This window comes from Dermacentor andersoni, chromosome 3, assembly GCF_023375885.2.
Source record: "Dermacentor andersoni chromosome 3, qqDerAnde1_hic_scaffold, whole genome shotgun sequence".
Lineage (NCBI taxonomy): Eukaryota > Metazoa > Arthropoda > Arachnida > Ixodida > Ixodidae > Dermacentor > Dermacentor andersoni.
The window spans coordinates 5,246,672-5,261,485 of record NC_092816.1 but is presented as its reverse complement, the minus strand read 5'-3'; the positions used below and the strand labels follow the sequence as shown (position 1 = coordinate 5,261,485).

General features: G+C 47.0%; 1 protein-coding gene across 3 annotated transcripts in view; it reads left to right on the top strand.

Annotated features, from left to right (window-relative positions):
• The window catches only part of Rbp6 (RNA-binding protein 6), a 1,068,785-nt gene that overhangs the window by 416,232 nt on the left and 637,739 nt on the right, over positions 1-14,814 (top strand). For all 3 annotated transcript variants that reach the window (XM_050169782.3, XM_050169781.3, XM_050169783.3), the window contains exon 5: positions 7,873-7,914. In XM_050169782.3, coding sequence (XP_050025739.1) covers positions 7,873-7,914 — 42 coding nt within the window. The remainder of the gene's footprint in view (positions 1-7,872; positions 7,915-14,814) is intronic.

The window sequence follows — 14,814 nt, the reverse complement described above, 5'->3', positions numbered from 1 at the left end:
ACCCTGCCACTAAGGAATACGCGGCGAGGTATGGCCGATGAATAAGTAATTGACAAGGTTGGTTTTCAGTAAACGTTTATTACCAAGAACGGCGGGTGCTTATACTACCGCAAAGAATGCATGCCTGGGCGGTGACTCCAATCATTTACTCGCCACATCACACATCTACACTGGAATTCAACCGGTTTCACCAACTCTCGCTTATATTCACCCGACCCTAAACTGAGACTTCGCCTGCCACCCGGACTCTAGCTTTTCCTCTCTTTGTCCTCCGCTCCTTTGCCAATGTGCTGAGACGTGCTTCCACCGATGTTTTCTCCTCCTTTTCCTCAATAAATGAAGGCATTCATTCATTCATTCATTCATTCCTAAATTGCTGCAGAAAATAGCGTGTCTTCATCTTCATAACCACCCTGTCTCTCACCTGGACTCTCCCATCGCAAAACAGTGTTGCTGTGTTGCAAATGGCTGGGCGTCGCAATAAAATTTTCTACGAATGGCCAGTAGAGCGGCATGCAATTTTCGGTGGGTGACGAGAGAGTATGGGGAACCTTCTCTGCCACTTCCACAGTCAGCGCCATGCTCCGTGAGCCACGATTAGCTGCTACGACGACGTACGAGATGAAAGAAACCTGGCTGGGCTGGTCGAGGGCAGCTCTTCTCGGATTCGTGATGCGTCAGTGTAAAAAATATATTTCTTATCTAAGCCTAAACGACAGTCATATAGGCAAGGTGAGTTCCGGTAGCTCGTGGGTTTGGACTAACGACGCTGTTCACGCAGCACTTTTGTCTTGTGCGTGTTTGCGAACGGGAGTGAAAGGCAGGAGGGTAACACGCCTTCCCGAAATGAAACATTCGGAATAACCCTTTGTTTGACGGTTGGACATACGTCAGGGGCCCACGATACGAACCACCTTCAAGTCGGTAGCAGGTTGCAAAGGGGGAACTCAGATGAAACCTTCTCAAGCGGATAGGCCTTTGATTATCATGAGAATATCTTTATTGAAATTCCTTACCACGAGGTGATAAGCATTTAATAAGCATTAATAAGCAATAAGCATTTAAGTTTTCTGTATTATTAAGACCTCCTGTTAATGTAAGGTTTCTGGTTTTTAAACCTTCCTAAATTAAAAAGTAAGTTAGTAAAAATAAATTGTTGCGGGAAATGTGTAAATGCATACGCCAACAAAGGTCTTAGTTCATTTCCCAGTATTCACTCAGTGAAGATGCAGTACAGTCCAGTTGTAGTGATGTGAAGAAGGCAATTCCAAAGGAGTGAGTCACGAATATAACTGATTAAAAGGTGAGCTTGCGCTAGAAAAGAAAATAGCACTCAAAGCACAACGATGGCTGCGCACGAAGCAGTGCTTCCTCTGAATCTGATCTAAGGCCTGCATCTGTCCGTCAGATTGGAATGCTCATACATTGCAGCGCCATCTCGGATTCTTAAATGTGATGGAGAGTGTACGCCAGTATTCGCTTCACGTGCGCAATCTAAGTGATACGCTCTGGTTTTTATAGATGCTACGTGAACTTTCACGAATGCGTTTCAAAAATAGCTTTTCGGAACAGTGTTACGCTATGTGTAGAGAGTCGACATAGGCATCAATCGAAAGCTGAGTCTGCGGCCTACATATGCTGCAGCGGCTATTATGATAGACGCTGTAGTTTTAACAGAACTACCGTTTCTGTCTCGAAAATCGCGCACAAATTTTCGTCCTTTCCATAGGCTTCCATTGTTGAGTCTTTAACCGCTCTGGGAACAAAATTCTTGCTTGCCACAGCGTGATCACTGCATTTGGCTCGCGTGGATTGTCTTGCAGAACATGTGTGTCGCCTGCCTTTTTCAATAATGGACCTGCAGCTTTTCTTATTCGTGAAAAACCCGCTCGCTCCATTGAAAACGCGCTAGTTTCGTGCCGGGGTCGCTTGGGGCGCTATAGTTGGTACGTGTCCAGAAATGCTGGATATGCTCACCATGCTCTAACCATTAGGCCACACAATTGCCTTCTTTTTTAATTTATTATGCAGAAATAAGGTGCAGAGGTCTACAAAAGCTCGAGGCTAGCCGGCCCTTAATTTTCGAGCAAACAAACACATGCATCCAATGAAAATATCCACTCTGGTGGCTGCTCTAGCGCTGCATGCACACTGTGTGCACCTGACGCGATTATAAGTAAAAAAAAAAAAAAAGACGACCGCGTATACCCAGGAGTCTCAGGGTGCCTGTCACACATGTGAATTTACCAAGGACTTGGTAGTCGTAACAGAATAAACGTGTCAAGTGGAGGGCCGCCAGGGTGCTTAAATGGTAGAAAACGTATTCACCATGGTGTGAGGTCTGTATCTTTTTTCATTGTCCTTTGTAGAATTCCCCCCAAAGGAACACCGCGTCTTTGCAATCTACAAAAGAGCGGTCAAAAGTTCCAGATTTAGGACATGGCCGACAGTCGGTCGACGACAATTGGCGACAATCGCACCGCGTCGCACTGCGCATGTGCGCGGGAGCCTTTATGCCGAAGACGAAGTGATGAACTGGGCACATTTATAGCATTCGGTTAGCCGATTCAGGAAAACTTGATATTTCTCCAAGATGTGTGTGCTGATCGGCATTCATTTGTAACTCTGAAATGAGATACGCGTTTCGAGTGTGCGTCCCCTCGCGCCGTGCGCCACGAGCAGGCCCTGCATTCCGCACTCGTGCCCGAATAAATTACGCGATTTAACGCGGCCTTCCTTGCATACGCAAGTTTCCATCAAAGGCGGCGCAACGCACAAGGGCTCCCGGCACTTCGTTCGTCGTAGCGCCGCCGCGACCACGGAGCGTGGCGCACGCCGCCAGTCCGGAAGCGGCAGCCAAGGTCGCTTCGCGAGGCACGCGACGACGCTCGCGTCCTTTTCGGGCGCCTGTTTGCGGCCGAGCAGCTCGCAGTTTCGCTGCAGCGCTCGCGAGCGGTCTATGACGCGCGCTGCAGACAAGAACGACCGCCGGCGTGAGGGCGCCGCATCAGCGGCAAAATTCAACTAGCGGGTGTACCTCTTCCAGCTCTCGTTGCCGCCTCCTTGATTGCCTTTGCGCGTGTCTGGGCACGTATGGCACGTGTGTGTGCATGGACGTTTTATTCGAAGGACACGCTTCCGTTTGCCTTTACGGAAGATCGGAACGCTTGACTTTTATTCTCGTGGCTGCAATGCGGCGAAAGGGCAGCGTCTGCTTGGCCGTGCAAGCTGAGCAGGTAATTGGAAACGACATCGTATGTGCCGCCGGAAAAATCGTCGGCACATACGATGCGTGTTAGCTAAAATCGTTTTTGCAGTTTTTCACAAAATGTTTGCTTCGAATCCGTGTTGTCTCTGATGGCGACAACGGACTTCCATCGACACTGTGCGGAAATAAACAAAATATATCGCCGCATAGCAGAAGTTCGACATGCGCACACAACTTCAACTAGTACGTCCCCTACAATATAGAATAGCGGCAGCAATGTAAATAGCTTGGCCATTTTTTAACAGTGCTCAAGAGACGGAAGTTACAAGTATTAATAATCATTTCTGCTTCATGACACGGGCCTGTATCGTCCAGCAACTCGATCGACCGGTGCAGTGGTAACACAGGAATGAACTCTGGTCACGTTCAATGCATCGTGCACCTATTCAATTACTCGGCACGCGTGAACTTCGGCCACTGCTAGCGCATGCAACAGAAGCGGTTTGCATTCTTGGGCAGCGCACACACAAACGAAACACGAGAAAGAAGACAGGACAAGCGCTGGTCGAACAACTGAAAGTTTTTATTTGAATAAAAGGGTTATATACCCAGTAATCATGAAATTCATGTGGATTACATGTAAATGCTGTCATACATTCACGAGTAATCAATGAACGAGCTCGCTTCGTTTGATAGTTGTTTACTTCGTTCGGTGCACCGCAGTAATCCATGTCTGTCGTCTGCTTTTTTCGAACCATTTTCGTGTGAATCGACAGAATTTCAGTGGTAGCATCAACTCTTTCGTGCTTACAGTGCTGTCGTGACAGTTAACAACACAATAATTTACAGTCATCCGAAGAGGCGCCGTCGCAAACAAGAGACGTTTCGCGCGCGAACTGAACGCGGGCGCGACCTTGAAGGGAAGCGGCGGAAACGTAGACCCGTTGGAGGTGAAATCATTCCGCTTGGGGAGAAACGAGCGATGGCGTCTAGGATGAAACTTGGCGTGCGGACGTCTATGCCGCGGTGCCCACGCGACAAGCTGTAGTAGCGAGTTACGGATGATTAGACGACGAGTCTGATCATCAGACGACGAGTCCAGCGGTGGGGCTCCCCTAAAGTTACTGTTTAAATCGACCTATAGCGATGTTGCGACCGAGATGTGGGAAGTTCACGCACCACATCGGCGTCGACTACGGGGGGGGGGGGGGGGGGGGGGGGCTTCCCCCGGCGATGCCGAACCCTACCCCCCTCCCTTCGACCTAACGTGCCAGAGTTTTGTCAACCACATCATTTGAGGTTCCCTTTGACGTGCCACGACCACTTAAAATTTTATTGTGGCTGATAGCTTACTGCATCATTGTTGGCGCGGACGCGCGCGGGTCGCTTTATTTCTGCACACCTGACAATCGGAGAACAAGCGCATTGGAACTTCCAGCGGTGGCTGCTCGTCCGTATTTTCTTACTTCAGCATTGTTTTAAATTTCCACTCTAAACACTATGCACATACACAATCTATTTAAATATATACACAGGAAAAAGAATATTATATTTTTTAAAGGGAAGGAGCTAGCGAAATAACAATTATTTCTAAAGGTATGGATAGCTTATGCTTAGAGAATGAATATGTTGCTGTATGTTCACCTCACTTCAAAATGCTTTGCGTGCTTTTTTGGCCCTGCAAAAAACCTGTAGGCTTTAATGACCCCTTAGGTAGAGTCTTTTATCAACGGCGTGTGACATGCACGTGAATGATATGTGTCTCAGTCTCGCTTCTCTTTCCAATCGACTAGCAATTTACAGCTTGGCTGTAAAACATCGTGATCGAGCTAGTGCCTTATCTGCCGTGCCTCGGCCGGAGTAATACGTCGCGTTTGGTGTTAGTTGGAAACCAGCTGTGATACCTGTTGTCTTAGCGTAGATAAAGTGCACGGATGCACACTCTTAGGCAAAGTTACACCCATTGTAGTGCCCCTTCTGCCACACAACAATAATCCTTATCTGCCTTGATGCGTTCTTTCTTGAAAACGCCGCGCCCGCTACTTTACTGTCGGGGAATGCTATCATGCTGATAACGCGCATGCCATTCGTTACTGGAAAGTACCGGGCTCGCAGCGTTAAAGAAAGGAAACGCATCAAGGCAGATGACGATTATCGTTGTTGCAGAAGGGGCACTCTAAAGGGTGTAACTTTGCCTAAGAGTGCACTCTAAAAAACGTTTACACCCTTTGGGGTGTATATCTGCCACACAACAATAATCGTCATTTGCTTGCTTGCGTTTCCTTTCTTGAAAACGCCGCGGCCGCTACTTTCCTATCGGGAATGCTATGTCATGCTGATAACGCGCACGCCGTTCCCTACTGCAAAGTACCACTGTACTGGAGACAATATGTAGTAGGTTTTATTCGAGCAACGCAACTGCTTTCAATTTAAGTCTTCGTGCATGATAGTTGAGACACCCTGTATCCACTCAGTAACCTCAGTAGACACTCAGTAACCGAAATGAGGCCAGGCCGGGTTCACTCGAAATCAGAATCAGCAGCAGTCACGCGCAGCAGCGCTTCTACTCGGACTCACAGAATAAGAAAAAAGCACAGAGCGAGGCTGCAGTTTCACCAGAAACGCGAAGCAGTATTAGTGATAGTGAAGTATGCGACAATTACACGATCACACCACCGAGACATGCCGATTATTGGTGGCGCGGGAGAGCACGCAGGCTGTGAAATTGAATTGTCTCCTACTATGATGTCTTGTAAATTCGCATATAAGGCCGTCACGTCAGTGAACGATTCTTGGAGGTCACACGAAGTTTCTTCAAGTGCAAGAAATATATATATAGATACATATATGTCTATATATATATATATATATATATATATATATATATATATATATATATATATATATATATATATATATATATATATATATATAAACGAGAAGGAAGGGGAGTCACCGAGGGGCCCGATTTTTTTTATTAGTCATATCACAAGAAATCAATATATATATATATATATATATATATATATATATATATATGGTTAGGAAAGTTGGTTCCTCCCCCCCTCCCCTCCCCCCGGGAATATGGAAACTTTCCGCTTATCACGCACCATGTTGGAGTAAAGAACGTAGGCCTTGGCCCGGCATAGAGGACGCTTTAAAACGCAACGTTTGTATTTGCAATAACATACGAGTGACCCTAAGTAAAGCAGGGAAAGGGGCTGCGGTTGGTGGACGTTAACGATTATGCTGCGGCGAGTTTCACGCTGGGAAACAGATAACGAAGAAGAGAACAAGGGCGTGTCAATTTAAAATTAGGCGGAATGTAATCATGTAATAATTACGACGATTGGTTCGGTTTAAACTGAAGTTGCCGATCGTTCAACAAAGTGACTGTGTCGTCGTATATCCCTTTCGTCTTCGTGGTCACGTTACCTTCCTCCAATCGGATGCTAAGAGGTATGTGACAACACCTTCGGCTACGTCAGCTCACTGCGCACGATCATGGAAAGAGGGAGAAACGTACCGACGACTCACAGTGAACCCGTCTCAGAGACGAGCGTCGAGTTGGACCCGTTGGCATTACATAAGGCCATCACCCAGCTCGCTCGCCTCCTAGTCGCCCCACAGACGGGTAGGAAAAGACAATGGCCCACAGGTGATTGACTGGAGAGCCCGCACCTGTCTCAGTTGGCTCACCTTTACTCGTTTAGGCTTGCTTTCTTTAACAGTTGGTGTGGGCGGCCTGTATTGACTACATGTGCTCGCGTTATTTCTAGGAGCTTCTTCATCAACAGCCGCTGCCTGACCACCAGGCCGGCTAACGAAGGGGCTGCGCACTTGAACCCCGGGTCAATGCCGCGGGGCCAGCACACGACCACACAGTCACCGATCGTAGGCACAGCCAGAAATGCACCGGGGAACTTTTCGTTTTCAGCGCGGTGGCGGTAAATCAAAGTATGTGACCACGAGCGCGTCAACGCTTGGTGAACATATTGCTACGTGCTACTCGCAGAAGATTGTCGACCTTCGGATTTAGTGGGACGTACCCGTAAGCGGCCTCTGGCTGATCGGAGGACGACGGCATGCTTTGCTTGATGTTGGCTGGCTTCCATGTTGGCCTGTGCTTGCTACCCCTTGTAGATACACCTTGTAAATAGTTTCCCTACTGTGCTTCTACGTACGACTATTGAAGCGTGATATCTAAGTTTTAAGAAGGCTTATCAATTCGCCAGTCTGGAGAAAGATAAGTGAGAAAGCAGGGAGATAACCAGAGGACAGTTTCCAGTTTGCTACCCTGCACTGGAGTGGTGTAAATAAATAATAGAAAGAGGACAAAGAGAGAGGGGGGGTAGAGAAAAACAGGATTCCAGCTATAGACGTTCACTCAGTGAGGAAAGTTTTACGAAAAGCTTCCGAGTGAGAAACTGAGATCCGTTCCTCCTTAGGGAGTTGCAGTGGGGAATGAATGTTGGTTTAATTGACCGGGGAAGAGGGGCTGTACTTGAAAACATGTCGCCTCACGTGGTATGGCAGGTATGAGCCGTCGCCTTACGTACGAAATTATTCCAACTATCCCGCAAGAAATGTCGCTACCACGTTTCTTTCTTTTTTGTTTGTATTGAGAAAATGACTCACCTCGTGCTTCCTCTCTTCTTTTCCAGATTGATCCAAAGATTGCCTTCCCGAAGAGAGCACACCCAAAGGTCAGCAATCCTTATCTGCTTCTTTGCGCGCTATTATTTCCTTTTTTGAGGATATCCCTCAGAGAGAGGGCACCAGAAAGTGCTCGCATTTGCCGCCCCTGTGTATGCACCGCACAGCCTGCTTCCGGGGAACATATGCAGGGGCACGACTCGCCATGTGTAACAAACGCAGTGTTAGGAAATTAGATTGAAAATTACCTAAGAAGCCTTTTTTACGTGCCTAGCGAGCCCTAACCAACGCGGCCGGCATGCCGCTGATATGCATTCTCGACGTTAAGAAAACACGTATTTATTAACGCTCGCAAGTTAGGAGAAACGAGATGCAGCAGGAATGGCAGCACCGGTCCGCGTGCGGGAGCATCAATAACGATTCTTGCCTGAAGTCTTGGTTACGCCAGACGAGGTTTACGGAGTGGCGCACCGGCAGGTTTTGCATTTCGCCTATGTGCCTGCGCTGCGGTGGTCACTGGCCAGGGCGCATCAGCGTAAAACTACAGCGTAAAAGCTACGCGTTGGACTCGTCGATCTGTATGGTGTGTGGACATGTCTGGGTGCGCTGCTCTGTTGTCTAATTGCGTCGACCGGTGGTTTGTGGTTTCCTATAAGACATTATTCCGTGCCCTCATGTGACATGTCCGTGCTCTTACGCACACACACAAGGCGAATATTGTCGGTATAAGGAAAAAGTAAGCAGCTGGAGGAGAACAACTAAAGAAATGGTAAGGTTATCGTATGAAGCTGTAACCTCTTGATTGTTCTGTTGTTACACTGTGCATGCACAGTACGAAGGCATACTGTCAAAGGCCTTTATAACGAGGTGCTGCTTCGTTATAAACAGGTCACTTTGTCATAAACGTCGGGCACCGTGCCGCTCACACTAGAGCAGGCTAAGCACGTTTAAGAAACAAAGATCTTTGGTTAACATATATTAAACGGAGACTTGGAGAAATAAGTCGCCAATTGCAGCTTGCGCGCTTTGCCTGACAGAACGCGCAGCCTGGGAGGATTTGCAGCGTTTCGGTGCGCAAGGCGAATGTGCGTATCGCTACACGTGCCGCCTCCCCTCAAATGATTCGCGTGCAGGATGATCGCGACTGCTGCCTTCGTGACATTCGCGTCTATTCTGCCTTAAATGGCTTCAGGGACGTTGTCCATAGCCAGTTATCATTACGTGATCACGTCGTAATGAACTGCTGCGTATGGGTCAGCACCCGTTACAACAAGAAGCGCACGAGTTCAGTGATTAATCGCACCTTTGACGCGCACGCACCTGTCGCCAGCGTTGCCTTTGGCACACATCGCACGTGTTTTGCAGCAACAAATGGGCCGTCGGGAACTCTAAAATTTCCTCGTTGTGCAGCCAAGTTCGCCGCACCGGTCTTCGCTGTAGAGGCTTTCACAGTACACGTGAAAGATCCTGCCGGGAGCCAATCAATCCTTCGGTATACAGTTGATTTCGCTGTCGAGGCGTTCGTTATAAAGGCATAGCGGCATTACTGCGTAGTCAGCTGTCTTGCTTTGCACATATTGCGGCAATGGCGTGCATATATCGCAAGAGGTGGACATTACCTGAATGACATTTCGCAATGTTCCTGTACGCAAGAAAAAGAATTCACTAATCAAGTTTTTATTTATTCAGTTCACAACTCGTTGAAATTACTCAAATAAGGCCCCACGGTAGGGAAGCCTTGTCTGCTTAGTGGAAATGCTAAGATTTGTTTTTCGTTTAGCTATTCAGCACAAGTTCTGGCAATGCGGTTGCCGATTGATATATCGCGCTTTGACTATGTTTACGGTATACCAGACTATGTTTGGGGCTTTTGTGATGTTTTATTCATGCGATATTTTGCTTACTGTGTTTGATATTTTTCTTTCACATTTCTCAGTCAGTATGGCCTATATTTGATGTTTGGAATTGCCGCCGACCTTTGGTAGGCAATTTTCCCAGGATCTCATCAATTAATGAACGACGATAAACGGCCAACTCATTACGCTGGTGCCGCTTTCGAGGTATTCCACGTTGAAGTGTTCATCAGCGCTTACGTTTCCCGGAAGCGCACTTCGAGCATGCCCTCACTGGGCGAGGCAACCACTCAGCGTTTCGAAGCAGAGAGCTTTATTTGACACTTCCTCCATTTCATTTCATTTCATTTTATTACCTTAAAGACCCCTTGCGGGGTATTACATAAGGGGTGGGTGGTACAAAAGTACAGGAGGTTGCCCACTATATTATTTTAAAGACAGAATACTCTTTACTTCATCCACGAAGGCAGATGAGGTGGTGATGGCAGCGACGTGGTGGGGAAGGTCGTTCCAGTCTTTGGCTGTACGATGAAAAAATGATGACGAGCAGGTGACAGTGCGCGCGCTAGGGCGAGCAACATTTAGTGGGTGGCCTGTGCGCAGCGATATGCGTGAAGGCGGTACAATGTAAGGTGCGTGGCGCAGCGAGCTGGTGAAGAATTTATGGAATAATGATAAGCTCGCGATACGGCGACGGTGCGCTAGTGTGTCCAAACCAGACTCTACTTTTAATGGTGATACGCTGATATCATATGAGTATGTCGAGTGAATGTATCTAACGGCACGGTTCTGTATGGCTTTTAATGCGTTGATGAGGTAAATCTGGTGAGGATGCCATATGGGTGATGCGTATTCGAGTTTTGGCCTAACCAGTGTTTTATATGCCAGCAGTTTTACCTGTTGAGGAGCGTTGCGGAGGTTGCGTTTCAGAAATCCCAAGGTTTTGTTAACAGATGATATGATGTTAGTTATATGCGAGCACCAGTTTAAATCATGCGTGATCGTAATGCCTAGGTACTTAATAGAGTTTACAGTGTCGATTGGGATGTCATTAATTGTGTAGATAAAGTCATGCCGATGACGGCTGCGGGAAATTGACATAGATTTACATTTATTATTGTTTAGTACCATTAACCATTGATCACACCAGGCTGTAATGTTGTTCAGGTCATTTTGAAGATAAATGCAGTCATTACTATTAGTGATAGTTCGATAGACAACGCAATCATCAGCGAACATACGAATCTGAGAGGAAACGTGCAATGGAAGATCGTTAATGTATATTAGGAACAGGAGGGGACCCAAGACTGAACCTTGGGGTACGCTTGATGTTACGGGAAGAAATTCTGAGGTAGTATTGTTAACACTGACGGACTGTGATCGGTTACTAAGAAATTCTTTTATCCATGCTAGGACATTGGGGTGGAAGTTCAAGCGAGAAAGTTTTAATAATAAGCATTGATGAGCTACTTTATCAAACGCCTTTGCAAAGTCAAGAAAAATTATATCGGTCACAGTGTTAGTATCGAGATTTGAGTGTAGGTCATGAAGAAATGTAGCTAATTGAGTGTCACATGACAGCCCCTTACGGAAGCCATGTTGCGACGGATGAAAAAAGTTATTACTGTCTAGGAAACTCATTACGTGTGAGTATATGACGTGTTCCATTATTTCGCAAGGGATACTAGTTATGGATATTGGACGATAATTTAAGGGTGAATTGCGGTTACCTGATTTGTAGACTGGGACGACCTTGCTCTTTTTCCACTCGTTAGGAAGCGTGCCTGATGATAGTGATTGGGAATACAGCAGGGTTAAATGCATGGCAGAGATGCGCTTCGTGTTTTTTAAAAGCTTTGACGTGATATCGTCAACACCAGCTGATGAAGATAATTTATGATGATCAATTAGTGCGGATATTCCATCTGGTGAAAAAATAATATCCGGCATTGGAGCCATGACAACAACAGTGAAAACAGGAAAAGGCACGTGTGGTTCGGTAGTGAACACGGATGAAAATGCATTGTTAAACAGTTTCGCACAGTCAATATCAGGTAAGATTTCACCATCTTTCGAAATTCTGACACCAGGGGATGACTGGGGATTGATAACCTGCCAAAATTTTGGGGGGTTACTGCTGAGCATGCCGGGTAGGTCAGAATGAAAAAATGAGTGCTTCTGTTGCCGGATAGCTATCAGGTAGGCGCGTTCAGATACATAGTATTTTTCCCAGGAGCTAGGGCTTGGCCTCAGTTTAGCGAAGCGAAACAGACGTTTCTTTTTGTTTTCCAGTTTTTTAGTGCGTTAGTGAACCATGGTTTATTGCGATTAGAGCGAAGTAAGATAGTTGGTATAAACTGCGCAACGAGGTTAGTCATCTTATTTTGGAAGAGTAACCAGTTTTCTTGTATTGAGTGATTTTCAAAACCTAATTCAAATGATTGATAGAATGCGATTAGTTCGCTGATTATGGTGGTATAATTCCCTTTTTCATACAGGCGGATTGTTTTCTGATCTGAACGACGTACTATAGGTGAAAATGAGAAAAAAGCGTGGATTACTTTGTGATCACTTATTTCGCGTAGGTAGCTAATGGAGGACATGCTTTCAGGATGAGTGGTTAGTATGAGGTCTAGTATGTTAGCCGAGCCATGAATTGCACGCGTTGGCTCTGTTATCATCTGGGAGAGGTTAAAATTAAGGCGGATATCTAAGAATTCTCAAGCTCCTGTCGTGCTAGTAACTGTGCTAGAATAATTTGACCAATTGAGATGTGGGTAATTGAAATCCCCAAGCGTTCGGGAATTTTTTCGTTAGTTGGTTCAAGGTGTTATTCAAATGGCGGGGGAAGTCAGGATTAGTGTTGGGGGGACGATAACAGACGCCATAAAAATGTAGTAGCTGCGGATTAGCGCGAATGATAAGCCATAAAACTTCAGGGTCAGTGGCCACATTAACTGTGGAGCACATTAGATGTTTTTTTACTGCGATAAGAACGCCACCGCCCCGAGTACCCTGCCTATCTTTACGAAAAACATCGAAATTCGGTAGTTCACTCAGAACTTCACCGTCAGTGATATCATTGGTAAGCCTTGTTTGAGTTAGTATAAGTAGGTCACTGCCAGACGAAGATACTAGATCTGATACTTGTTGACTTTTCGAAAGAAAGCTTCTTATGTTAGTAAAAATAACAGAGATTGAAAAAGGGTCTCGGGGTACAGGCAGAGCACGTCGGGACGAATGCTGGTGACAACGCGATAGCTATAGTTCTTTCACGGATTGGGAAGCTGGATCAAAAATATAGCGTTTTGAACCTATGAATAACGTTTTAAAGCGAAGAGAAAAAGGAACTGATTGGCTTCGTGCAAAAGCGACAAGATGTTTTCGCGCGTTCTGTACCGGCTTAGAAAAATCCTCACCCATGCTGTATGAAGTGCTTTTAAGCATGCGGCCATTCGACAAGATGGATTCTTTTGTTTTAAAGCAGGAAAGTTTGGCAATGATGGGCCGGTTACGACCAGGGATGTATCGACCAAGGCGATGCGCTCGCTCGATTTCCCTTGGCTCTAGAGAAACATTTAACTGATCAGAACACAGCCGAATGACCAGTTCTTCTGACTGAGCAAATGATTCAGATTTGTTAGTATCCGTAATGTCATAAAAGATCAAGTTATTGCGCCGAGAGCGATTGTCAGCATCATCAAGGCGAGCTTCAAGGTTACAAACCCGATGAACCGTCTCAGCGGTGTCGGTTTGCACGGTTCCGAGCTGCTGCCTCAAGGACTCAATTTGCTGGCAGTTTGCTTCAACGCTTGTTAAACGTCTACTGAGTTCGACCAGGGCGTCTTTAGTTGCCAGCACCTGATGTTTAAGATCCTGGACTTCTGAGAGAAGTTTAGATTGCCCAGTAGATAGTTCCTTTAGCTCCTCTAAGACTGCCGCTGTATGGGGTCCAGGATTCGGCTCAATATCGCCTGATTGCAGCAACAGGAAACGCGCAACAGCAAAGCACTCACACGCCATAGAAAACAAACACTGGGGGTTCGGCAGCTGTACCAAGAGGTAATTGCTCGTCCTTTTAGCAAATAAACTGCGTGGTGAACCAACCTGCATGGCGAAGAGCAGCGGGTTAGTGGACATGCTAGAGGCACAGCCGCTGAGCCCACGAAACGAGTCGCACAGATGCGGAGGATTTATAGCTGCCGTGAAGGCGGCTGTCGATGACGATGGTGCTTGATTGGCTTGACCGAGGTCCAGGAACAGCGAGGGCGACACCGATTGTACAGTTCCGTTGATAGTAGAGGCACGAAGATGCGTCGTAATTGCCATCGGGTCATCGTTTGCGTGGGGCCATGATGCGCACGCTACTGGCATGCACGAAGGAACGGGGACGGCTGGGAAGAAGCGTCAGGATGATTGCCTCGGTAAACACCTGCATGGCGAAGAGCACGGGTTAGTGGACATGCTAGAGGCACAGCCGCTGAGCCCCTCCGTTCTCGTTGTGGGTGGCCGGGCTTTCTCCACTAATAGAATGAGGAGACGGTAGGGGGATGGGAAAGGCTACCACGAATGCGGAGCCAGCGGACAGAGTGTAGATCACCGGGGGAGAAGGAAAGGCACCAATGCCCCCAAACCTCGACGATTCGTTGGAGAGGCGCTGACGTCACGCAAGAAGTTGGCGAACCATGTGGGTCCGCGGAGGGGTGGCCGAGCGTGCTTCTGCAGTGGCGGCCCGAGAAGCAGCACAATTTGGAAACGCGACGCGAGGCTGGGCTTCGACAGTGGGCCGCCATGACCGCCGAGAAGCGAGAAGAAACGTTGTGCCAAAAGCCTTTGCAGATATTTCAGCGGATTCAGAAAGCCATTCTCTATATCATCAAGTAGGGACACGAGCCAAATGCTTTAAAATACACTGCACTGAAGTCTGATTCTGGACTGGTTGCTAAGGAAACATCTTTGAAGGGAACAACGCAAAAGACGCGACAGTAAGCGAGTGACAAACACATATGTTCGGGGCGCTCGTTGTTGTGGTAGCTCTCGGTAGCGCTCTGTGTGCGCTCCTGTTCTTTGCGCTGTTCCTTTCAATGATGTTGCAAA